The following is a 27,753-nucleotide window of genomic DNA, read 5'->3' as shown; positions in this document are numbered from 1 at the left end:
TTCTCTCCAGCTTTTTATCCTCATCCAACTCTCCATCGTCTTATACTGGTAGTTGTAGTTTTTCAGTTCGTCGTCACAGCTTCCCTTGGTAAACCTAATTTTAGGTATTAGACTACATTTCCCAGCGCCCTTGCGGCCGCGCCTCCTCCCTCAGTCTTCCCTCCCACTCCACAGGGCCGCGAGGAAGTCGCAAGATGGCTGATGTCGCTTGGAAGTAATGTTCCCCTCTGCAACATGAAGCCGTGAGTGTGGAAGAAAGCGAGGGAGGCACCATCGGGCTTTTATTTTTATTTTCTTTTAGTTATTTTTGTTTTATTTCGTCAAACATCCATTTCATTCCGCGTCGTGTCCGCCCCGGACTTGTCTTCGGGAGTTGACGCGTCAAATCACGCCGGGGACCCTGCCAGCAGCTAACAGCTAACCACACAGTTAGCAAATATTAGTACTGCTAGCCAGTCACATAGCTTATTAGGGTTTTTAAATTGGCATTCAGAAGCCGGCCTGCCAACGAGCTAACGCTGCACATGTGCTGCGTTTTCTTTGAGGTAGCGCAGAACAAATGTGAAATAACTCAGTTGTCACTCATAAATACCGATTTTGAAGCTACTCGGTTGCACATCATGTCCGCGAACTGGCCATCCAGCCTGTGGGTTGCTAACTAATGCGCAGTATTGCATATTTTTCATGTGCAGAAACCAGCAGGTTTATTCTTTTGTAGGCATTTCTCCATTACCGTGTTGCATGTCCGTTAATTGCTTTCAACCACATTTTGGAAGCTCGGTATCCTAAAGCCAAATTATGGGAGCAGTGCATATTTGGAACTTTTTCTGGCTGTAAGGTAGCTACGCTGGCCTTGCTGGGATCTCACCAAAAATCCACAGGGATGGACACTAAACTGAGCACCCGCGACCAAAATTGAAAAAATTGTCGTTTCGGAACCTCAGATTAAGTGGAGTTGGCTGACACGGTCGTACAACAGTGCACGGTGACTCATTTCACTAGTCTGAGTGACACATAACTTCTTTTGCAGGATTAACTAAACTACACTTAGTCACTACATCGGAGACCAGTTAGCTTGCCTGAAGTGCACAGCTAGCTACAGTCTCACCCCACATCACATTACAAACACGGCGTACAGAACATATTCTGAGCCCCCTCCCGGCCAGACACACAGGCTCAACAACACCGTCATGGGAGTGCAGGGTTTTCAAGAGTATCTAGAGAAGCGTTGTCCCGGGGCAGCAGTCCCGGTGGACCTCCTGAAGCTTGCCCGTACCGCGGCCCGCCAGCCCCCTCACCATCATCACCCACACCACCACCCACATCACCCCGGGCCCATGCCTCCCCCGCCACCTGCCAGGATCCTAATCGACGCTGACTCTGGCCTGCAGCGCCTCTACGGCGGTTACCAGACGGATTGGGTGTGCGGGGGCGAGTGGAACGCCATGCTGGGCTACCTGGCTGCCCTGTCACAGGCCTGCCTGTACCAGGGTGGCCTGGAGCTGGTCGTGGTTTTCAACGGCACACTGGGGAAGGAGCGCTGGCCCGAGTGGGCGCGGCGAGCTCAGGGCCAGCGACAGACAGCGCAGCTGATAGTCAACCACGTCGGCAGCAAGGCCACACCGCCTCCACGAGCATGGTTCCTGCCCCCGGCTTGCCTCAGCCACTGCGTCCGCCTTGCCATGTTCCGCTTCCGAGTGCGGGTAAGAAATGTGATCGTGGCTGTATAGAGTTGTTTTATTGTGGTCAGTTGACGTGCCTGTGAATTAACACTTGTCATTCTCGTAGCCCACTCAATCAGTAGCTGACATCATCCAGCGTTAACTCCTTCCACTTTTTTATGCAAGTACAACTGCGAGGCCAAACCACTGGGATGAGTCAGCCTCGGATTTTGTAGTTTACACAACATCGATCTGTTTAACTGGATGTTTTGCATTGGTTGTTTCTAGCTAGCAGAGCAGATGTGTCTGCTTGATGCGTGTATCTGGGCTACTCTGCTTTCATGGACATATTTGGGATGGTCTAATGGGACTGAAGATGTATTCAGTGCAGGCATATGCAGCAGGCTCCTAGCTCGCCAGTTTATGCATCCTTATTTACCAAAGGTTAGAAACATGTATGGTATAGTATGACCTAGTCTATATTTTGCATAACCTGAACTCAATGAACCTTTCATACATTGTTGGACAACTGCTGAGTGGATAGATTATTTATAACCCTCCCATCAGCGGCGGTAATGCATTTGTAATGACTTCTGTCATGCGTTTCTGTTAGGATAATTTCAAAATTTGGAATTACAGTTTTTCTGTATTTGGCTTTTTTGCGATGACAGCATTTGCTCTGATGGAAAACACAGCAAGGTGTTTTCCATCTATAGCCAAGATTTAGTACAAAGATACAATATATTATTACTGTCTCAAACCGACTCCTCATTTGAATAATGGCAAACGAGTTGTTTGAAGATAGAAATGCGACTGCCATAATTGCAATTTAAACCACTGATCGCCTCACAAGCTTCCCTCCCTTCAATTTTATCTTGCTGTCACTCTTTGCCTTCGATCTACAGTCCCATGTGCTTGTGTGCTAGCATTGAAACAGAGTATCATAGTTTATCTTGAGAGGATCCTTGTTAAAATGGAAAAATCTCACCCACATTACAGTAGAACGCACTCCGTTGCGCTTTGTGCATGTACACTGTCATTACTCCCATGTGTACTTGTTTTTCCTACCTGTATTCTGAGAAAACACTCCTATTTCTGCAGCTTCTATTTACATCTGCTTGAATAACACCTGTATTGACTTTTATTGTTGTCTGTTTATGCTGCTATTGGTGGTATTATTAGCAGGTTGAACCAGACTGTCACGTTTTCTTACTATCAACCTTACTTCCTGTTGGATATGGCATAAATTTGATGGAAGGTGTTTCATTACCAGTTGATTAAATAGATTTATAATGCTGTTACTTAATGTAATTATTGAGTTTTCATTTTGATTGACATTGACTAGCAAGATTAACTTAACACTTCTTGCATAATTCTCTTTCTTTTGAGCTCTGTGGCTTATCTGTGTGCAGCTATCCTTTCAGTGTGGCATCAGTGCTCTCAGGTTTAAGTGTCTGCATAGCTAGTTGTTTGCAATTGGTGCAGCACCAATGACCGAAAATGTATTTTAACCTTAAGACTTCTGTATAAAGTGTTGCAACAGCTCATGAGGATTTGTGTTGGTATACAAAGATAATGATTAATCCCACAGTTGTTTGCTTAATTGTTCCAGTAGTTGTTTGCTCTATAAAACATTAGGAAATATTGACAAATTCCTGTCACATTTTCCTAGAGTCAAAACTTACAACACATTTCTTGTTTTGTAAAACCAGCAGAATAAACGGCAATGATTGGAGAAGTAGGCACTGCTGCATTGAATTGAACACTGGTTCATTTTCACCCCCTATAATATGATTTGTTTGGAAAAGTCTTAACACAGCAATTGCACTAAGGTGTAAACTGAAACAATTGCATGTAGACCCTATACTATATGGGGTCTTAAAGGGGTCGCAAGCAAACTTTGGAGGCATTTGTTTGTGGTGAGAATGTAATTTGATCTCGATCTGGCCTTAAATGGCAGGTTTTTTGGTAAGAGGTTAATTGACAGTATGTTTTCTTTACAAAATATTAACTGATAAAGGAAACTAAATGAAGGGGGGTGACTAAGTTTATAAACTGGTCCACTCATTTGGACCAGAGCTTTGAAACTACATGTTATAAAATGCCCTAACTGGCTTCTTTTACTTAAAATTAAAACCTTAACTAAGGCAAACCCCACTGAATGAATCTTCTTTGCATTTTCAGGTCGTACAGACTTTGGAGGACCACCACCAGGAAGTGTTGTCTCTCTACAGAGAGTATGGATTTTCTGGCCTGATTGCTCAGGATTCTGAGTTTGCCCTCTGCAACGTACCTGCCTATTTCTCCTCACATGCGCTCAAACTGAGCTGGAATGGCAAGAACCTGACCACACACCAGTACCTGCTGTCTGAGGCTGCCAGGCAGCTTGGGCTTAAGACACAACACCTGCCCTGCTTTGCTGCTCTGCTTGGTAAGGAGCTGCAAAGTTTGTAGGTATCTCGGTTCACACAGATATCCAATACATAACCCACATTTGTCTTCGTTACTCTCTCACTGATCCTCACTCCCTTGTGTAGGAGTTAGTATTTTTAGGATCTCGCTTCATCTATTGTAGTTGTTCATTGACACAGAAAACATTTCAAAGAATTTCTCTCTTGCAGGAAATCATATACTGCCTGATGAGGACCTGGCTGCCTTCCATTGGAGTCTACTTGGACCAGAACACCCACTCGCTTCTCTCAAGGTAACCTATGCCTCCGTGCACTCCTAAAATACTTAGCGGTTGAAGGGAAGGGCACTTTCCCAAATCATGTAATGTGTCAACATATAAATTATTTAAGATATATTTTTTAAATTAACTTTTCGTCAAACATTTTGAGCCTCAAACAAATATGAGCTTGGTGTTCTTTGTGGTCTTTTTCTAGGCTTGTGTTAGAAGTTCACTTTATTGGTCATTATAATGAAATGACACATTTTTATCAAAGTATTTATCATTGTATCATTTGGCACAATATGCACAGCACTAGTTTTAGGGCCAAGTTGGAGCGTGGATCAGGATAATCTTGATTTTCAGTAAAAACCAAAGTAGAGGTAGTAGGTTGATTACCTGACTGAAACAGACTCTGATGAACTTTTTACTAAGAAGTGTTCATGGCCGCAGGAAGGTAGAGCGGTTGTCCACCAATCTCGTAGTTGTTGGTTCAATCCCCGGCTCCTCCGGTCACATGTCGAAGTGTCCTTGAGCAAGACACTGATCCCCAACTTAGTTGCTCCCGGTGAGTGTTGACCAGCTGCATAGCAGCTCCCCCATCAGTGTGTGAGTGTCTGTGTGATTGTGAGTGTGAGTCGGTGAATAAGAAGCAGCGTAAAGCGCTTTGAGTGCGAATAGGTAGGTCATATGTTTTAGTGTGATCTCATACTTTTTGACCCCACTTTATCCGTATTACAACCTTTGTGCTGTGTTTTTGCTTCAGGTGCGAGCCCATCAGTTGGTGCTGCCGCCTTGTGAAGTGGTGATCAAAGCAGTCGCAGAATACGTCTCCTCCATCAAAGACCTGGGAAACCTTGACGCTATCGCCAGAGATGTCTTCAAACAGTCACAGGTAAGTCCAGTTTGCATTGAATGTTTCAGTGATTATTGTTGATTTTGAATTGAATTAAAATTGATTCGATATTTTAAATCATAAGTTTAAGGTACAAATTGATTTTGGAGAATCTAGCTAGTAGCACAGTATTCAAAATTAGCCCTCTGTCTCCCCACTCTGCTACATTTTGCTGAGCAGACTTAAGCGCGGAATAGAAAAGAGGGAAGGAGGCTTAGACTTAGCAAAAGAAAGACTGTAATGTTTGAAGTAACCTACCCGACTGTCGTTGCCGTTGACATGAGATCTAAGTAAGCATCTGCACTTAAATATTAGGGCGGAATTATAGAATTGCACCACACCTTCTATATATCCACCTGCTTAACAGGATTATCTAGTTTTACTTCATTAGAAGAGAGTGCGGCAGTATGTGGATTAAATGACACGTCTGTACCAAACCATTATTTTTATCACTGGATAACCTTGTAGTTTTAGCACCATGAAAAAAAGTATTGTATACAGTTATGCTAAATATTTTTGGCCCTTATTGCACAGATTCTGGTATATCGCCATTTTGTTGACCCTTTTATTGGGCGACTCTTTTGTTACTTTAACTTTGATCAAGGCAGCCTAATGCCTCCCCAGATTTTTTGTTAGATGTGTGACTTCTAACGCACACAGTGTCGGGAGAATCAGGTCTGGACAATTAGCTCCACAGGGCCTGACTTAAAGATTTACCATACTTTGTATTAGAGGGCTTGCCTGAAAAAGCCTGAGGAATGTCCAGGCATTCTCATAGCCAGCTTCTCCAGGTTTTGTTTAGAGAAGTTTAGCTATGCAGTGCTTGTGTAAAAGCAACCTATGTTTTTTCTCAATGTATAATTATTGTATAAATTCAACAGTATCTTTGTGTGTTACATTTTTTTAGGTATCAATTGGCACTTGGCTGGAAAAATCAAGTATTAAAATGCGAAAAAAATGTTAATAATTGCATTCAGATTACTAAACAATAACTGAAACTTAACTACTTAACGTAACTCTCAATTTAATGATGAATGGAGAATGAAAAGTGTAATTCCTGTGATTGACAGATAAAGTGAAAGTGTAGCCTAGGTTTTGCAATCTGCCACCTGACAAGGTTATCAGCCTGTCAGCCTGAAAAGCAGAGCTATAGCGCCACTGAACTCACCATTTAAATGACAAATTGATGCATGATAGACGTTGATGAATTATCAAATTAGTTATGAATCTAGAAACAGGCTAAAAACCTATGTGACACGTGTTAGTGCTTGCTAACACTCCTTATACTGATCTTTTTTTTTTTGCAAGAAGTGTTTGCTGCAATGGTAACATTTCCTCAATCAAGTATCATTTTCTCAAAACTTTGTGTTAGGAATTCATTAAGTCCTCCTGACAGTAAGTAGCTTCATTATACAGGTGCAGTGAAATATTTGAACCTGAGCTGCCACAGTCAACATTCTATTATCTCACTGCAGCTAACTAAAGTGAAGCCATGTCCTTTTTTTGTTCAACACAAATCCCAGTTAATAATTGAAAGTGGAAAATATTATGGATGAATCACTGCAGGTATGTTATATGACACGTACATTTCTCAGATGATATATCTTAGATATAACAATATAACAAATTATATAAAAATATAACAAATAACAAATGAACACCAGAGGCAAACGTAAGTCTAGTCATTGCTTTAGTCTGAAAAGCTGTAACTCAGAAAACAGAATATTTCATGTCTCTTTAATAATTATCACAAGATATTAAAGTCATTCTTTTTACCTCAAAATGCTGACAAACGTCTGAATTAAAGAAGCTTGTTACTGTTGCAACATCTGCAATGATCTCCTTATAATGAAGGCTTTCTGTTCTTTAATCTTTCCATCACCTGTGTTCTCTTTGTGAGGCCTATGTGGGGTGCCCATGTCAAAAGTATGCACGAAAAAATTACTTTTGTTTTACTGACATGATCATGAAACTATTTAGACAATTTCACGTTAGGACACATTTTCATGATTGGGAGGATTTGGTGTCAGATATACCATATGGCACAGCCCGTAGTAAAAATATGGATCTGTTTCTATTACAGTCTCGAATGGAGGACAAGGTGGACCGATTCAAGAAAGCTGTGGAGTATTTCTCAGCTGCCTCCAAACCACGTTCACCCAACATGGGGCCCTCCCCTTTCATCTGTGAGTAGTAACAGCTTAGGAAACAACTTTTGAAAATGTAATCAATTGTATGCTACATTAATTGACTTAATGAAAACAACGTTTTGTTATTCTGTTCTTAGTACCTGGGTTTGGACCCACTCCATTTGGGGGACCACCTGGCCACATGGGACCGATGCAGCCTGGAAAGAATCAGGTAGAATTCTTTGTTTGGTAATCTTTCATCATTTAGATGTATGTTGTATTATTCTCTGATTTACGTATGATGATGTATGTAGCTATAGCATAGTGGATTAGGTTTTTGCTCCTTGAAATCTCTGACATAAACTCATTACGAGGAAAAAGTGGGTAAGGGTACAGGATGCAGTCTCCTCCATCGATAATTCCTCCCTCCAGGGTTAATTAGAAGCTTCTAGTGTGATAGAAAGTAAAAAAGGACCGTATTAATTCTTGTCCCTGAGACATCTCCTCCCGCTCCTCTATTCTCATACTTCTTTTCTCTGTTGCCATGTTTTTCTTGTTTCTTTTTCAACCCATTTTCCTTTCTTCTATCTCTCCTTGCTCCTCCTCTTTTGTCCATTCACAGTTCCCTCCTCCCCAGATACCAGGGTTAAAGCCACCCTATCAAAATGCTCCATATGGTCCTGGTTCCACCCCTCTGTTCCCGAACCCACCGCCACCATCCCAGGACTGTAACGATTCACTGATGGGCAAGATGGGTTTTACTGACTGGTCAGCTCCATATGATTCCACTCAGGGGGGAAGTCGATTACCCAATCATCACACAGCCACTCAGTCTGGACCCTCTCCATCGCCCTCCTCATCATCTGATGGAGATGAACCCAATGACAGCAACGCTAAGTAAGATGTACAATTTTGGTCACAGCAAACTAACAAGTGCCTTGAATATATATTATATTCTAAGTGAAGGTGGAGCAAATCAATTTACACAACACGTTTTAAATACTCCGAGCATAGTAGTAGTAGTTTCTTTTGAGAAAAAGTGCTGGTTAAAAGGCTGGTAAATAATTGGTGGTAAAAAAACACAGCTAGTTGTGAGAAAGGATGATTTTTGTGCTAATTCTTGTGCTTATTTCCTTGTATGTTTATTTGTAGCTTTAACAATGTTGTCTACTTTACAAACCGCAACAAGGAACTGGGTGGAATATTACTTGACAAGCAGAAAATTTATTGCACAAATGGTAAATGGGCACATGAACACCAGTGGCAAACATAGGTCTATTCATTGCTTGGGTCTGAAAAGCCGTAACTCAGAAAACAGAACATTTCATGTCTCATTAATAATTATCACAAGATATTAAAGTCATAATTTTTACCTAAAAATGCTGACAAACGTCTGAATTAAAGAAGCTTGTTACTGTTACAACATCTGCAATGATCTCCTTATAATGAAAGCTTTATGTGAGTCTGCACTTTATATAGCGGTTTTCTACCTATTGGTAGTCAAACTGCTTTACAGTGCTTCATTCACCCATTCACACTCACACACACACTCTCACACTGATGGGGGGGCTGCTATGCAGCTGGCCAACACTCACCGGGAGCAACTAAGTTGGGTTTCAGTGTCTTGCTCTCGATAATCCATTAGTTGAAAGTGCCTAAATGTTCTGGTTCCAGACTCTCAGTGTAAATATTTTCCTGTTTCCTTGGTTATCTATAACTGTAAACTGAATATACTTTCTACTTTGAGAAGCTGGGACTGGGACAAAAGACTTTTTGTCTGTGCAATTTCCTTATTTCAAATAGACCGAACTGCAAACACATGCTCCTAACCATGAGTTACTAACCAAATGGGGCCCAGTTGCACTTGTGTAGTAGGGTTGTAGCCGTATCAGGGAGGTCGGGGATGCAAATTTCTCCCCTTTTACAAAAATCAATGTTATGTCCAAACAAGTCATCTGTTTGAGGTCAACAAACCCAAATCATGAATACGTGGGTGGAATTTTACATTTACAGTGATGGTGTTCATCTTGTGCAAATCGCAGCTTAATTAAATTTTTGGGTGAGAAATGTGTTCTATCTCTTTTGGATCATTACCACTTTTCCCAACAATTCAATATTAAAATAACTTGCACAGACTTTAATGCAGATGTAGCCACTGTACTGTAGATTTTTTCTACTCATCAGAAAGAGCTCTGCCTTTTCCTCTCAATTTCTCAATATATTATATCTTATATATCCTGCTTGTCCTGAAACCAGCAAAAGCAGATGCTGTGTGTTAATATGCACATACTCATGTTTAATCCTGGGCAGGATAACCAAACATAACCATAATTCATTTCCCTCAGCCATTTGACGGACAAGCCCTCTCGGTGGGAAGATCCTGCTGGAAGGGGGGGTTCAGCCTCTGGAGACGGTTCTCAAGGCAATGGAAGCGGGTCAAACATTCCGTCACTGCTGTCTATGGCGACGCGAAGTCACATGGACATAACCACACCCCCTCTGCCTCAGGTTGGTTTCTTTGTGAACATTTTTTCTGACCAAATGACGGAGCACAAGTTTCATTTTGTCTCTGTCACTTCCGTCATTTTAGGTCAGTGCTGAGGTTCTTCGTGTAGCCGAACACAGACACAGGAGAGGACTGATGTACCCCCAGATTTACCACATATTGACCAAGGTAAACAATATTTCACTTAGATGATATTTAAGTATTATTTGTCTTTGCATTTGTTTATGAAAGTATGTGTCCATTTTTACAAGAACCCCAAGTCATCTTGTCTAGTTAAGCACAGGCTGTAAAAACAGTGCCAGATATTAAATCAGTCTTATCCGAGCTCTCGTTCCTCCGTTGATCACACTTCATATTCCCTTTTGTGCTTGCCCCCCTCCCCCCCCTCTTTCTACCCACCCCCCAGGGAGAGATGAAAATGCCAGTGTGTATAGAGGACGAGTGTAACTCTGAATTGCCCCCTGCCTCTCTGCTGTTCCGTGCTGCCAGACAGTATGCCTATGGTGTCCTCTTCAGTCTGGCTGAAACACATCGCCGCCTGGAGAGGCTTGCTCTCCGAAAGAGAGCTCCCCTGGAAGGTAAGTCCTTGGACTGAGTACAGCTGACTGATGAACACAGTTTGGGAAGCAGGGTGATTTTTGTTGACAGTATTTAACCTCACATTTATTTCTACTGTTGTGCCTGATAATTATGTGTCTGGTTAAGGTTTTCTTCAAATACATTTCTGTCATTTATGTAAAGTAATTTCACCTTCAATCCAGGAGGATCCTTTAGCTGTACCCTTACCTGACATTTGCAATACTCTCCATTGAGCAGCCTGATAATTTTAGTGTAGGCTTTGTTTTACAAACTCTATTTCTGGAAAAGTTTGGACTTGTGTTTTAGCTAAGTGATTAGCTATGGTGAACTCCATGTTTGATTTAACATATCGAAAATTCAGTTTGCATGGTTTGTTTAGTCACAGTGTCAAGTGTCACATATGTGGATTTACAATTGTAATACAACCCCAATTCTGTAAAACGTAAATAAAGGCAAAATGCAATGATTTGCAAATCTCATCAACCCATATTTTATTCACAATAAAACATAAATATATCAAATGTTGAAATTGAGACATTTTACCATTTCTTGGAAAATATTAGGTCATTTTTAATTTATTGGCAGCGACACATCTCAATAAAGCTGGAGGAGGGTGATGTTTACCATTGTCTAGCATCCCTTCGTCTTTTAACCTATGTCTATAAATGTCTGAGAAGTGAGAATTGCTAGAGTTATAGTAGAGTTATGTTGTCCCATTCTTATGTGATGCAGCATTATAGCTGCTCAACAGTCCTGGGCCTTTGTAGCTGGATTTTTCGGTTTATGATGCACCAAATGTTTTCTATTGGTGAAAGATCTAGACTGCAGGCAGAACAGTTCACCACCCAGACTCTGCCGTTTTGATGGATGCAGTATGTGGTTTAACATCATCTTGCTGAAATATGCAAGGCCTTCCCAGAAAGAGACTTGTCTGGATGGGAGCATATGTTGCCCTAAAACCTCTATGGACTTTTCAGCATTGATGGTGACATGGCAACGCTTCTGCATCATGTTTACGTATGGCTTCTTCTTTGCATGATACAGCTTTACCTTTCATTTGTGGATTGGACGGCGACCTTTTTTTCACATACAGTGATTTCTAGAAGTGTTCCTTGAGCCCCGGCAGTGATGTCCAGTCGAGAGTCCTGCCTGTTTTTAATGCAGTGCATTAAACATCTGATATGGTGTTTAAGTTTTGTTGTAAATAAAATATGGGTTGATGACATTTGCAAATCATTGCATTCAGTTTTTATTTACATTTTCACATCGTCCCGACTTTTTTGGAATTTGGGTTGTACATTGTAATTTACCATAGCGCCATTAACAGGTTCACTTAATTAAATAAACCCTGTCCTCCAGTTTCTAGTTGGTTAGTTGTCAGTCTTTTATATCCGTACCAAGTACCGGCTGCATGTCTTGTAAATACAAAATGGTTAAAGTGCTTGTTTGGTCTTTGAAATGTTAGGAAATTCCACACAATGCCTATCAAAGCTGCCATCTTTAAATGTCATTGTTTACAGATATTTAATAGAATTTTAACAGTTTATCATGATATAACAAACCATAAAAAGCATCTAAATGTTACACTGGGAGGGTTGGAAGCAGCACCTTTCACCAACCCTGTCTGGGTCATGGCTGGTTTTAAGTTTTATATTGCTCTGCTGTTTGGCCACAGCACCAGTAAAATCCTTCTTGTTGATGAAATGTTTAGGTGCGTATCAGTTTCCTTTTTTAATGGGAAGTAGACTAGTATTGGTTATATATCTGCTGAGTTTTCAGTCTGGTTAAGGAACTGAGACAGTTGGCTTTGCATTTGTAGCTTTACTGTTGCTGACTAAGTAAGAGACAAAAAACACTACATCATTAATGATTTCTACAATCTTTTCAGGTCTAACAGTTGCTGGACATTTTGTTGTATTGTTGTAATTGGTTAAATTTGTGCTTTACCTGAAATTAATTGTCAGAGTGCTTGCTGGCAGAATGTTAAAAACCATGGGAACTAAAACCTCTATTTATATTAAAGAGCACTGAGCAACTGTCTCATTACTGGAAGGTCACAGAGTTCATTACTGGAATTAGCCCAGGCCCTGTTCTTCAAAGGTGAGATAAGTAGGTCAGACTAACCTGGTAATATCATGTTAAATAATATTGTCAATGCTCATCCAGCTAATTTGGGTATTAGAAACCATTTATTTGTAAATCCTGAGTTAAGTGGTTTTATTTTTGCTTTTTAAAAAGCCCAAAGTTGAAACAATGATCAGCATTCATTTGACTAAATATTGATCATGTGACAGCAGGTATCTTGTACCTGAGTTAGGTCTTTAAACACATTCATCTAGATAACTTTATTTTTGTTTTGCTATTCATTATTACTGTTGAAATATTTTTTTATTATTTTATTGGCCTTTCGGCTTATCCCATGAGTTCAGGGTCGCCACAGCGGATCATTGTCCGCATGTTGATTTGGCACAGTTTTTATGCCGGATGCCCTTCCTGACGCAGCCCTCCCCAATTTCTACTGGGCTTGGACCGGCACTGCACAGCTGGGGAGGGGGAATAGGCTGTAAGGGGTTCAGTGTCTTGCTTGTTTTTATAATATTCATAAATATGTTTTCATTTTCAGACCATGCGTTATGTTGATCCATGACTGGTAGGGTTCCTCATAACCATGTAACATTTGTGCCTGCCCTGAACTTTGAAATGCAACAAAAAAAAATGTAGCATGTAGTAAAAGTAGCATGAAGTACATATGCAGTTTTCAACAAAGTAAAGTCAGCAAATAATTTAAAGTGTTGGCATTCAAATGAGAAATTGTCATGTTAAAGTTTTAATATATTTTTACCATCTAAAAATCTGTATTGTTGGATAATTTACTGTGTACAAATTATTTGAGTGATTTATTATTATAAATTATGTAATTATTTCAGTGAAAATAAGCCTTAAATGATAAGATGACCCAGCATGGCTATTTTCGATGCACTGAAGTTGTCGATATATGTGTGTGATGTAAACTTTCATCTGCTCTCACTCACTTCCTCTGTAGGTTGTGGTCATATAAAACCTGCAGGAATGCTTCTCATATTATTGAAGCATTACAAAATAATTTTAATTGCAATCATTTGCATTATGAAAATTGCATTCAGTTGATTTGGAATATTTATTAACACGTGATAAATCTTTGAGGCATAATTTATTCAGTTTTTGATCTTATCATGTTTCCATATATGGAATTAAATTGTGACGTTACAATTGGTTATTTCTGCTGACTTTAGAGAAGTGATCGTTTTTAGGTGTAAAACTGATTCTCTCTTGTGCTCAAATCAACTAACTGTAAATAAACCTGCCCTTCAGCTCAAGGAATGAATACTATGACAACAAAGCCAGATACATTTAAATTTGCTTCAAAGAACCAAAAAAACCAAAACAATTGTATATTTGATATAAAGATGTATATTGAATCAACATTTTAATCTGGATAGCTCTCACCGTGCTTGTTAGGATCAGTGTGTTACGCACAATCAGCAACACTCATATATCAACTTCCTCTAAAGCTGGCACTGAAGCATCAGTCTCAGTGTCTTTAATATGTTTAGGATCCATTTTTGTATTCTTCACTTTTGTGCTAACACACCTTCTTTGTCTTTGTGTTACAGTCCCTCCGGTGATTGTCAAAGAGTGGAGCAGTGGTAAGGCCAAATCAGCCCTGACTCCAGAGCTGGTTCCAGCCCTGTGTTTCCGGGAGTGGACCTGCCCCAACCTGCGGCGACTGTGGTTGGGTCGTGCCAGTGAAGACCGCTCCAGGAGAACCAGGGCTTTCCTGGCCTGCCTACGCTCTGATTGCCCAGCCCTACTCAACCCAGCACAGGTTCCACAGCATCTGTTGCTCATGTGCTGCGTGCTCAGGTATGACTCTGCTCTACCCACTGCTGATTTCAGTACTCTTTCATTTGGTCTCGCAAAAATGGTGGTGAGAGAAAAAGAACACAAAGGTTTGTGCTGTGGGATCAGCCCAGTGGCTGGCACACTTATTTTCTAACATTTAACAGCAAAATAATTTCTTGATATAATCAAGATAATGATCAGCAGATTAACTCATAATGGAAATACTTGTTAGCTGCAGTTCTGCTGTGCACTTTGCAGTTTCTCAGAACACTACTGTAAAAACACAGTGTAAACTAATAAATCTACTCCATTAACTTCCATGTGGATTGCGGGGTACAGTTATACAGCAAAACATAGTTAATAATTCAGATAATTTACCAAGATGACCCTGCAGAAACGGCCCACATTAGTTGTTCAAAGGCTTTTTTACTGTGGTCTAGAAACTCTGGATTTTTTAACCCAATTTGCTTTATTAGACCTCCTCTTACAGTATTGCTTTTGCTTTTCAGAGCACCTCCAGTGCATTGGTAATTTCAGAGACTTGAGGCTCATGCCTGTTGTAATTTTTGTGCTGACATCGTTGCTTTATTAAGTTTTTTTTTTTTTTTTTTTTTTTTTTTTTTTTTTAAATGTTCCTGTAAAAATTAATGCATTTTGAAAAATAAAACAAAATGCATTTTATTGGATATTACTGAAGGGTGCAGTCTCACCACAAATAAGTATTGAAATACATAAACCATATTGACTATCAATAGGTGAATAGTTAGATAGAATAGAAAGCTCCTCAGGGCTTAGTTCTTAGAACTATTTCCTAATACTTACCTTGACTTTGATGTGTAGACAGTGTTTTGTGACTTTTGTTCTTTTGCATGAACTAGTGTAGATTTTGTTTTTCAGTGGCCTGTATGAGCAGCTCATAATCTTTCAACTTATACTTAACCTACAGATTATATTTTAAACAAAGCAGTGCAGATTTTTTTCTTACTGTCAGTATTGTTCAGTATAATATAGACATGACTAAAGTGTAGTTCTGTGTTCCTGCTTTAAAGTTTCCTTTTTTTAAATAGGTATATGATGCAGTGGCCTGGAGGAAGGATCCTCCAGAGACATGAGCTAGATGCCTTCCTGGCACAAGCAGTTTCCAGCCAGCTCTATGAACCTGACCAGCTACAGGAGCTTAAGGTGAAACACTAATTATAGATGATTGCGCATAATTCACATTTCATTCCTCCTTTTATTTTTTTTTCTATTGATGAAATCTGAGAATATTAAGCCTTAAGAGTTACTTTGTTTTTTGTTGATGTTTTAATAATTAAGTAATAGATGAACTAGTCAACTGTTTCAGCTCTTGTTCAGCTGAAAAAGACCCTGGTGCATTTGAGCTCTGTTAGGAGACCTCTAGCATCACTGTGGAGCAGATAGGGCTGTGCTATATTATGTCACCTATTGTGTATTGGGATAATTTTGCTGCATGATAAAAGCATTTCTAACATCATGATATTGACACTTTGCATGTGCACGCTGTAATGTGGGCATCTTGTATGAGCCTAGAAACACAGCAAGCACTTGGCAGAAGGCCAAGCCTGCATGTAGGAAGAGCGTAACAGAGAATGAATTCTGAAAAACATTCATCTGTTATTTGGAACTGGTTTAGCAAAAAATAAGAGGTGTTAATTTTGTAAGCAACCCGAAACAGTGAAGAGTGGAAAGGTGAAGGGAATTAGTTTCACTAGTTTAAATGTAAGTAACGTTAATTGAGTGAGTAATGTTATTTAGTATATGTGTTACCATGATAACACACAGGCGTGTGAAAATTAGGTCAATAAATCACTGTTTCCATTTTATTAATGCATCTTTGTAGGTTTAGACTCCGACTGAATCCAACAGATGTCTCATGAAGTGTAAATATGTTTTCCCTGCAGAATATAAGACTGTTAGTCAGACATATTCACACTGCGAATACTGTGCTGTCTGTTTGCCACGACAAACACAGCAAGAATGTTCCTGCACATCCTGGAAAACCTAGAAACTTGTAGAGAAGTTTTCAGTCTTGGGAAACATCAGGAAAATGAGAGTAGGACAGTGGCATGTTGCCGTAGAAACAAAAATTGATGAGTTTGGCAAGGCTGAGAGTGTCTAGGCTGTTTTTAAAATGATAACATCAGGTCAGTGAAGTGTGTGCATGCGGAATTTTAAGAACAGAAAAGTCGAATAAAATAACTATTAAGACCAGCACCTGTGATCCTTTTCAGTACAAACATCAACATCGTTGTAGTTTTCGTGGCTTATGTTAGACGTCCAAATCAAGGCTGCACAAATCATTATTCTGGCATCATCTTCGTGATAGGACATCTTGCACATGTGCAATGGTCACAGTGTAGGAGATGCGGTATCAAGTAAGGCAAATGAAGTGAAACATGTCACACTACAGCTTTCATTCTCCTTAATGCAGAATATAACTCAGACGGTTCCCATTTTCCACATCTAATAATATAATCATCTGGGACTTTGTCAACAGTCGATCATTGTATTAAACCACTTAAATTGCCCTACAAAATCACTTTGGACGAGTAGTCACAGCATTATCCTTGATATGTGAGTGGTGTGTAAAAACCAGCATAGCTGGTGTTGTGCAGTAAACTGAACATGTTCATTTGTTGACTAGATGTCTTTCCCTATGCCTTAATCAACTACTAGCCCTCCCTAATCCCACCTTGGTTGAGAGGCATTCAAGGGACGTATAGAGTGTTGGTCAACCACAAACAAATCCTTAATATTTCTAGAAGCGTTAATTTCCGATAGAGCTATTGAATTCATCTGGTAAAAATTCCTGCATAAAAATAGATGTAATGGCAGTTTTATTATTACAATATTGTCCAGCCCTAGTCCATTATTTTTTACGTTGGCTAATAGCTAACATGACATGTTTGATTAATGTTTTGTCTGCTAGTTTAAAATTTGCTCCAGGTTTGTGTGTTTAAAATTGTGGTAACAAATCAGACCACTGTATTTGTTGCTGTGCTAGAATGATCAGTATAAGAAGGACTTAATTTAGCCAACAGTTGATGAAGGTGTAAATGTAGTGAAGGGTCACAGGGGTTGTTTCACTGAATCCAGTGTTACTTCACACAGTTGTCACTTTGTTTTTCTTGTTTTTTGTTGGTCAGATTTAGTGTCATTGTGCAGAGCAAGTTTGAGTCTCCTGAATAAGATTTTAAGAGTAATTTCTTCTAATTTCTTACACGCAAAGACTGTCCTGGGAGCCAAGGAATTATGTTTGTGCCCATATAACTCATCATTTTTCATTTGTGTTGGCCATAGGTGGAGAAGGTGGATGCCCGCGGCGTGCAGCTGGCTGCTCTCTTTATGGCCGGCGTTGACACAGCACTCTTCATCAATGATGTGTGTGGCCAGCCATTGCCATGGGAACACTGTTGCCCCTGGGGGTTCTTTGATGGCAAACTGTTCCAGAGCAAACTGGCCCGGGCTGCTCGTGACCGGGCTGCCCTGCTGGACATGTGTGAGGGGCAGGTATGAACCTCAGGGTGTTTGTATGTGAGCTCATTGCACCATGGAAATAGACAACATTGAACTGAGCATACAGCAGTGGTCCAGATAGGCCTATTTACATTTTAACAGTCTCACTGCTTGACAATCTTGTTTTTGCTGCTCGTCTTCACTGAGTTTATTATTTTTTCAGTTTTCAGTTCAGATGATGTTGTCTCTTTGCTCATACGATGGAGGTTTTAGCCAGAATTACTCAAGATCATTTAAACTGAAAAACTTCTCCTGATGATTTCAGCGGAAGACAATTTAAATGTCCTATACTTTATATCTATAATTGAAAACAATTAAAATCTTTCTTCCTCTCTTAAAAAGATTGCCAGTAGTTATGTCAGACACAGCACAAATCACTTAAGACTTTTTCAAATGGAGTAAAGTTACCCAATCATCTGGCCAACTGTGTTCCTGGATTTGAATCAAATTAAACACCTTTGTGTATGTTGAAGCATAAGGTGGGACAACATAAGCTCTCAAGCAAAGAGCAGTTAACGAAAATGTGCAACGTGCAAAACGGTAACAAAGAGGGAAGCTGGATGGTTTGATGGAATACTGTAAATACACAGATTTTTACCAATGCTTTAGGCTCTTTCATAAATGGAATACATCATCATTTCATAATCTGTTCAAACTATGGCTCTTCATGTTGATGTTCTTGTTCATTTGTTCAGACATGGTAGATTACCTTAACAGCAGAAATCTTGCCTGTACATTACAGGCAACACTAGAGCAGTTTGATGAAACACACGTCCTCCTGCCCCTGAGGAGGAGATGACTGAGATAATATATAACAGTGATCTTGGATGCCTTTTCTCTTTCTCTCCGTTTAATTGTAGTGCTACATGTTAAAAAGAGGCTTCTAACCCCACAGTGGTGGTGACACGGAGCATTTTGGTACCTTGGTTTAAGGGCACTCAGACTCATTCAGCCTGTGGTTACTAACTATACCTAAAAAGGCTCACTCACAGTCTCTCTGCTCTGCAGGAGGAGCTGGTGTCTAAGGTTGAGAAGATGCGTCAGGCGATCCTCGAGGGCATCAACCTGTCACGCCCCCCTCCCCCACCCCCTCCACTTCCACCTCCTGCCTTCCTGCCCCCTACCATGGTGCCCCCTTTCTACCCAATGCCCCCCCTCTATCCACCACGCCCTATGGGTGGCATGCCTCCTCATCATCACCCGCATCATCCACATCATCCTGCCCAGCACAGACCCAGAGCCTTTCCAGGTACAGAGATGAATTCTTTTAGCCGTTTTCAATATGTAGATACTGTTGATCAGGTTTTGTCTTTTAGGTGAACGTAGACATGAGTTGTTTTCCAGTGATGTAGTACATATTAATTCCAAGCAGCTTTGGAGTTTATATTCTTGTCGGTCTGAAAAAGTAACAGAATAAACAAACTAAAAAAACTACATTGTTAAACTACTCACCCACAATTCAGAGTTGTTTTGTGGGTGGTAATAAGTACCTCATAAAATCAGAACCTTATTTTTTGAGAAAACATTTTGCAGGCTATTCCTCAGCTTTAGTTGGCTCTGTCATTCCGAAGTCTGAATAGAAGCAAAACACACTGAGTAAATGAAGTATTTGCTGTTCATGTTCACTATGTCTGTCCATTCACTTTCTTTAGTTGCAAATAAATTTGTTCTATTGGCCAAACACCAACAAAATGTCACTTTCAATGAACAGCATTTTGTAGCACCTCCATGCACAAGCTGGTGAGCTCTGTGACTACTCTTCTCAAGTGTGTCCAAAATAATTACATATAGCTGTATACATTTTTATTAACTATTATATATCCTGCAGTGTAAATATTACACATGTGCACATTGTAATGATGCTGCAACATTATGTAGCCCTACAAAAAAACATATCAAATAAAAATATTAAAGGAAAAAAATAAGATATTGGCCCCAATATAATACCCTCCTTCCCATTGTGAAATGCCTGCCTTTTTGATAAATACCTTTTCAAAGTTAAAATACTTATTGAATACATTAGGCAGATATTATGCATCAGTCAGAAAAGATTATTTAATTATTTAACATAGTAAGACAATAAAAATACTAATGTTCAATAAACATTCATCAAAGATAATTTAATGAGGTCTATGATAGGAAATGGTAGACCTCAATATGAAAGTTATGGAGCCAATTATATCAATAAATTCATTTTAGAGAGAGTTGTTAATCTGAGTCTAATACAAGTCCGTCTAACGGCCAATTTACACAAAACCTTCTTAGACATGTATTTATCACCGTCATTCATTACTTTGTTTCTTCTTTCTTTAGGCATTCAGTCGATCCCCCCTCAGGGAGGGAAGCTGGAGATAGCTGGTATGGTTGTTGGCCAGTGGGCTGGGAACAAACCAGTCCGAGGAAGAGGGGGGTTCAACATGCAGGTGGTGTCAGTGGGAGCAGGGAAAGGGTGAGTAAACAGCCAGTCTTTTCAGCTGCAAAAGAAAAGTTTTGCCACAATATTATTCAAGAAAGAACAAAGCATTATTGTACAGCCACTGTTTCTCCCTACATTGGTACAAGCATTGCGACCTGCCCTGCCAACGAGACCCCCGCCACGCTTACACGACAGGCAACAAAACATTTTTTTATATATGATGATGTTACATTCACGACCAATCCACTTCTGAGGGGGGGGGGGGGACTGTTGAGCAGGAGGTAGAGCAGTTGTACACCAGTCAGGTACTGGTTCGTTCCTCTGCTCCTCGGGTCACATGTCAAAGTGTCATTGAGCAAGACAATAAAGCCCAATTTAGTTTCTCCCGGTGACTGTAGGCCAGGTGTATAGCGTGTGATTGTGAGTGCTAATAGGTGAATAAGAAACAATGTTCAGCGCTTGTAATACCAAGAGATAGAAAAGCGCTGTATTAGTGCAGACCATTTACCATTCTTTTTTTTATGTCTTTGTTTTATGTAGGTACAAAGGTTTCCGAGAGCCTTTCCTGTTAATATTTCACTGCCTGTCCTACATCCACTCCACTCCCAAAGAGACTTACTAAAGACTTGCTGTCCGTTAAATGCATCATTTACTTGTCTCCTCCTCCCCGAAGAGGAAGTTTTAAATAGTAAAATGTAAATGTATTTTCTTTTTATTATAATTTAGTTTTTTTAAGCAATATATATGAAAATAGCACAATTCAACATTGTCTTTCACAACTGGCAGGATTGGCAGGAATATTCTGTTGTATATGCCATCAGCATAAACAGCCTGGTAGAAGAGGAACATGCTGGGGGCTTTACTGAGGCGCCCAGTGAGACATACAGGAGAACTAATTTGCGTGCAATAAATATATCTTGTTAATATTCACTTTTTTTTTACTTGACCTTTACATTGAATTTAACAACTAAAGGTGCTGGATGAGAAATAAATACCCGCAATTCTTTTTTTTGTGCGAGCGCAAAACCCTGCCACTGAGGGGAAACACTGAGAGCTCAGATATACTTTATTGCTTTGCCCATAAGTATTGTACGTGTAGTTACAGATCAGCCACAAGCATGTTGCTATGAAACCACAAGCGTTCTAGGGTTATAAAGAAATACAGAGACATTAACGTTATACTAAACTAACTTTGTGAGACTGATGATGCGAAAATTGATCAAATACTAATTAAATATGTCTTTCTTCATCACAGGAGGGGTAAAGAGATTCCGGCAAAAGTAAGGGGAGGGAAAAAGACAGTTGCCAATAGAACACAGGTATGGCTTATCGAACGATGCATATTTTTTTCATGATGTAGTTTGTTGTACTTGATGTACTGTGAGATCACCAGAAAACATCCCAACAATATTCTGTTTGTCTGTCACATTTCTTCTCTTTGTCTATGTTGGGCTTTCCTCCTCTAGATGTCATCATCCCCCCCAGCCAGCAGTCCCCCAAAGTCCTCAGAGGAGTCTGGCTCCATGCCTGAGGTTACAGCTCAGCAGCTGAATGGCAGCTCAGCAGCCTCCGCCATCGGCCAGTCCTTGGAGCTGGCCCCCCTGGCCCAGCCAATCCCGTGTGCCTTAGCCAGCAGAGACAACCAATCAGAGGGGGTGGAAGTGGAGGCCCCCTGTTGCCTTGACGACTGCCCATCAGATGGAGCGCTACAGAAGGAGGAGTGATGGCATCCTTCCTAGGATGCACTGCTCTATGAGAGTTATCTGTGTTCGACTGCCTTTCCCTGTTTTTGTAGCCCTGCCTGCTAGCTGCGCACATAATCACATGGAGCAGCAGGTGAGACGTGGCTCCCCCTCACCCTCCCTGATGCTCCATGTGATAGGCTCAAACAGTTAGCAGATACTCCCTTTTTAGGTTTCTCATGTGGTTATTCATTATTTTATGAAGAGAGGTTTTCTCCATGAGTCTTTAGTGCCCCACCCCTCACAATCCTAAATGCCTCCCTGCCGCACTCAAAAGTAAACATAAAGCCCCACCCACCACGTAAACGAGCCCCCTCTTTAGGTATGACTATTTGTACAGTTTGAGTTACTTATCTATTGTTTTTTTTTTTTTAATGGTCCCATTGTTGGAATCTCTGCCCACAGACTTTAAGCTTGTGGTTACGGTGACAGATTGGATGTGATTGCCATGGTTACAGTATCTAGGCCAGGTCACCATGGTGGGTAGTTGTGTGTGGATGCAGTTTGTTGCCATGGCCATTTCATGTGAGGATTCTCTTACATGAGCTCATGAGTTTGAGTGTTCAGAGTGTGACTCTGGATGAGTGGGACTCAGATGTACAATTCAACCGTGCAGTGCCCCTCATCTACTCCCACTCTGTTGGCTAGCCACACTGCTAAACACAGTCTTTAGCATACTTGCTAGCAAAAAACCCCTTTATAGATTGATTAGTTACCTATCACTGGAGCACTTACGCACCACCATGGTATTACCGTGCTATCTTATTTTGATCTATGTAGCATAGCCTAGTGCTTAGCTGTGCTAAGAGACCCAATAAAAATTATGCACCTTAAGCCCTCAAGTATGCAAGATTTTATCCCCCCCCCCCAAAAAAAATACAATGCATTATATTATATTCCCCTCCTTCTTGTAAGTTTTTCCCAAAGCTTTGATTGTTTAAGCCCAACAGAAGCACTTAATATTGTATTTAAATATAATGACATTGAACAAGCCCCTATACAGTTGAATTGAGAGTCTGTGAGGGGTGTCCCCTGCACCTAAATAAATCATTATGACACACAGAACTACATTTAAAGGTAGAGATCTATTTGGGAGACGTCAGAATGTGAACAGAGTGGTTTCAAACAAAGAAGCACTTTGTTTTAAAATGTTAAACCACACTGGACTGTCCTCTACCAGGTGATAAAGAAACGAAAAACTCTTGAGGCACCTTCTGTAGTTTAAGGCCAAAAGAAAAGAATGATGCTGCCCTAAAGGAGATGAATGGTGATGGTTTGGGTGACTGCTACCACGCAGTTCCCTTGAGTTTGGCCTCACACATTCACTTAAGAACGTTGCAATGAAGCTGAAAAGACTCCTGGATTCCTGGGAATCATTTCAGATTTTTAAAAACTTGTATCCAAAGTGTATTTTAACAAGGCGAGGCCTCTGAGGCAGCCACTGATTTAATAAAAAAAAAAAAAGGGGGAGGGGGCCTCAACACCTCAAAGATCCCTCCCACCTCCCAGTGGTGATTGAGCAGCTGTTGTCATGACAATAGCCCAAAACCAAGAGCTGCGTCCCCCCCACCAGCAGAGCTTTGGTGTGTCACTTTAGACCAGCAGGAAACACTTCCCAGGCCCGGAGGACCTCAGCCAAACACGGCAGAGGCTTTCTGGGTCAGATCACCTGTTACATGACAGAGGAGAGGGAGGCCTCATGGCGGACCTGAGTGTACCGCACGCAATCTGAGACTTCTAAGAATCTGCATAGTTTTATTAGAGTACTTATATTTGTAGAGAATAAGATGTGTCCCCTACAGTAGGTTTTACCTGACAGTGGAAATACACGTATATATTTCTTACCAGTTCTGGTAGCACAACTGCTAATATAAAAGCAGTAGCTGGACAGATACTACCTGAGAGATGCTGCCCATGAACTTTGTAATCTCAGAAAACATACGAGGTTAAAATGAGCTAATTGGAAAAAAAGGCAAGTCAACAGGAAGCACCTTATTTTCTTACTATGTTGATGACTTGTGCTCTATCGTGTGCCACAACAATTGACATGGAAAAAGCTCTTATGATATGCTGTTTTGAAGGAAACAACCCTGACTATATATGTAAGTGTTAATGTAGTTACGTCAGACATCCCCTCTGTTATGAACTCAACACATTACAGTGAACCGCTGACAGTTTACCCAACCGTGAGCGCAGGCTTACGTTTGTCATCCCAGAGATGGGCTGCACCGCTGTCTCTTACACAAACACCAAATGAAATCAGAGGTTCAGACTTGTTAGCTGTTATTGGTAGGGTTAAAGCATGCGAGTGCTGTAGGTGTTAATAGGTTAAGAATAGGTAACAGCATCTGGCTTAACACAGGACTGTAATACACAGACAAACTGACTAGGCTAGAGAATATAGCTCCACTGGCCGAAATACTAAGTCTAGAATTTCTAGGAGTCATACTTAACTGCTTTCAACCTTTTGACATTAGTACAAATATGTGTCTCACAGTACGTTGTTAAAAGATGGCTTTTCTGCGGCGAGCCAGAGTCTCTTGATTGGCTCGCCAGATAACAGACGCACACACAAACACACAACGACACACATTCAGAACATACATGCACACACAGGACAGGCAGGTATTCAGTTGCATTTGTTACCAGCAGCATTCTCTCTGCTTTTGTGCTGAAGTGATTTTGTGCAGTTTCAGTTCCCAGTGGAGTGGTTGTCAGTTCATCAGAGATCATTTGGTAACACATTCTACTGACTCCAAAGTCCCATATTCACAAAAGTTTGCATGGACTGGTAAAAACTACACATTACAGGTGTCATCAGGTAGACACAACAACACATTAATACAGACACACACAGATACATAGATGTTAAACCCTGAGTTATTCAGTAGCTAGTATGGAAAAAAAGTCAACAATACATGATGTAGTGTCCCTCTTTTGTCCTTGTCCGTTTTAGTTCAATAGATATTTGATCAGTGATTTTATCTTTTTTTTTTTTTATGCTTGGTATGCTAACCCCACCCCTTCCATTATGACACGTTTTCTTGCCTCCCCTTCTCTCACTTCCTCAAACTTTTCATTCACTTTTCTCTTATCTTTTCTCCACACGCAAGCATACAAACACCATGCCTACCGATTGTCAGAGACAGCAGCCACACACCAATACAGATATTTGACACAGGTTAACCCCATTCTCCCATTCAGTTCTTTCACGTTACACCTCCCTCTCTGCCTCCCCCTTAGCACTTAGGACCATTTTTATTGGCTGTTTTTTTTTTGTTTAATTCTCTCTCTCTCTGTCTCTCTCTCTCTCTCTCTGTCTCTCTGTCTCTCTCTCTCTGTCTCTCTCTCTCTCTCTCTCTCTTTGGGCTGCCCCGCCCTTTAATCAACCCAACTAACAGTAAAGGTTATATTAACGTTGATAATCAGTTTCTGTATGTATCTAGCCAGAGCAGAGTCTGGGAAAAAAAATCTGAAAAAAATCAAAACTGTTATATTCAATTGTGCAAATGTGTTTTTCTTACTATTTTTAATGTTATTACATCTTCTAATCTAATCCTTCTACCATTGCTTCAGTTAGTACTGAAACACGCTTAGCCAACCTAGAGATTTGAACTGTAATGATTGCGATTTTCCTTACCTGTATTTTATATGGCATCTTTAGACCACTTCACAGTTTATATGTAAGTAAATATTGCCCATTTCTTTGATTTGAAAGTCGTCGTCTGCACCGTTTGATTCTCATAATATCCCTTATAACGATTTTGTGGTTGACCTTGTCATTATGAATTTAAGCTTAACTTTGCGCCCTTGCACAAAGCAGCAGAACATCTCTTGTAAACACCTGAGAACCAAAGTGCACCTAGCATCCCCCCGACTCGCTATAAAGCCCCTATAAGTTCCCCTTTACCCCACCTGATATTGACGGTTTGACCCGAGCAACAAATTTTCTGATGAATATGATTTTATATTGCAGCACGTCTGACAAGTCTGACAATGTGAGGTAATGGTGATCTTACACTGTGGCTGTCGTGGAGATGCAGACAGACAGGGAAGAAGGAAACAAGTGTGGTTTGGAGAGCGAGTCTGTGTGTAGGCATTAAGAGTAAGTTCACTACTCATGTTTTCTTGTTCAGTCCTTGGACTGAATTCAGCCCGTGTGACCCACTGCACCCACTTGCATCAGATTTACAATGATACACAGGAAGGAGCAACACCTGACTAATATGCTTCACTCATGCTGGGGTCTGGGACCCTTTATTACATTTTTCTTAAATGCACTTGTTGCTCTCTGAAACTTGCCTTTAACTCCCTAGATTCAGATCGACAGAGTAAAATACAGCTCCACTGAGTCTCTTCATACTTTGCACAGACGCTAATGAAAGGGGCTGAATTTTCCTTAAAAGAAAACAAATCTGAGATTAGTTTGTGTGATCGTAGATGTCATATAAAATGTGAAGTATGAGCCAGAATTAATGAATCTGAATAAATTGAGCTGCAACAAGATTTCAATACAAAAGAAGATTAAGGCCACCATTAAAAATGTGAGTTCTGATTTATTTTTTTCTCTCGAATTCTGACTTTTTGTCCAGACTTTTAAGCTTTAAGTCAGAATTCTGAGGACAAAGTCAATTCAAATAACATTTTTCATCCTTCTTATTTTGTGCATGTGTAAATTATTCAATTGCCAAATATATCGAACATGTCAAGCATCCGGTTTGTCTTTACAAAGAAAGCAAATTGTATTTCATCAAATTGAGCTACAGGAAATAACACGTCACTTTTTGCATTACATTATAAACACACACAAAAATAAGTTGCATCCCTAACAGGCATGAGCATTCCTCATCTTCCATATGGCTTTGTTTGACCAGTGTCTGGCGTAAGACAAAGGGAAAATTTAAAAATTAACAATCTCAGTTGAAGTGATGCAAGGAAAATTCACCCTCCTGGATAAAGTTTTAAGAGTTGTCAGTAATGGATAGAAGCACCCTGCCTCTGTACCTAGAAATGGGAGCATCTCACAAGAGCTTGATGACAAGAAAGCTTTAAGTACCAGAATAGAGATGTGATATTTAGTATTGTTGAAGTTGCACAGTATTATTGTCTGTCATACAGAATGTGAAACGGAATCATTCATTGTTTTGTATCTTTTTGATCTATTCGGAGTCTCACAGCATTTTGTTCAGTTCAGTTTCAAAGTCCCTAATCTGTCTGTCTCTCTCTACATTGCCACCCCCCCCCAGCCCCCAAGTATCAGTATAACCCTCTCCTCCTCTATAGCGAAGTCTCTGAAGAGACTCAAGTTGATCATTTTGGGCCTTTTCTTGGCATGTTAGTCAATCGCACCCTCAATGAAACCAGTGCATGTACTTAAGTACCCAGGGCCACCCAAAACTTCCTGTGCAGCGAAAAGGGTTCAAATTTATCTATAATATTGTTATAGAAATATTATCATCATTATTGCTGTTATAATTATGGTTGGTATAATTTGTCATTGTTAGCATTATGGAAGCACCAGACTGTTTGTGGAAAGTCAAGAAAAGGAAAGTTTTGTTTTTTTTTTTGTTTGTTTGTTTTTTGTTTTTTTGTTTTTTACTTTGGCTGTTGGTGGTCTAATCTCACAGAGGGAGGGGAGGAATAGTTCAGAAAGAGACAAAGATGGCAGTCATGTTTGTACTGGTTGGGAAATGACTTACAGTGCTGAAATAAAATTTATTCTTTTAGTAAAAAAAGGA

At 40.3% G+C, this 27,753-nt stretch overlaps 1 protein-coding gene across 1 annotated transcript; it reads left to right on the top strand.

The window, feature by feature from the left end:
- The first annotated feature begins 151 nt into the window (after nt 1-151).
- Nucleotides 152-27,753, top strand: fam120c (family with sequence similarity 120 member C). The gene is made up of 17 exons (XM_067526353.1): nt 152-1,703; nt 3,846-4,092; nt 4,283-4,365; nt 5,096-5,224; nt 7,308-7,410; nt 7,512-7,585; nt 7,976-8,250; nt 9,699-9,861; nt 9,944-10,027; nt 10,266-10,437; nt 14,092-14,341; nt 15,388-15,502; nt 17,642-17,851; nt 18,866-19,106; nt 20,171-20,306; nt 21,529-21,592; nt 21,740-27,753. The coding sequence occupies exons 1-17, from the start codon at nt 1,191-1,193 to the stop codon at nt 21,995-21,997; spliced, it is 3,117 nt and encodes a 1,038-aa protein (XP_067382454.1). The 5' UTR covers nt 152-1,190; the 3' UTR covers nt 21,998-27,753.

Source organism: Channa argus, chromosome 13 (assembly GCF_033026475.1).
Source record: "Channa argus isolate prfri chromosome 13, Channa argus male v1.0, whole genome shotgun sequence".
Taxonomy (NCBI): Eukaryota; Metazoa; Chordata; class Actinopteri; order Anabantiformes; family Channidae; genus Channa; species Channa argus.
This window is presented reverse-complemented; position numbering and strand designations above follow the sequence as displayed.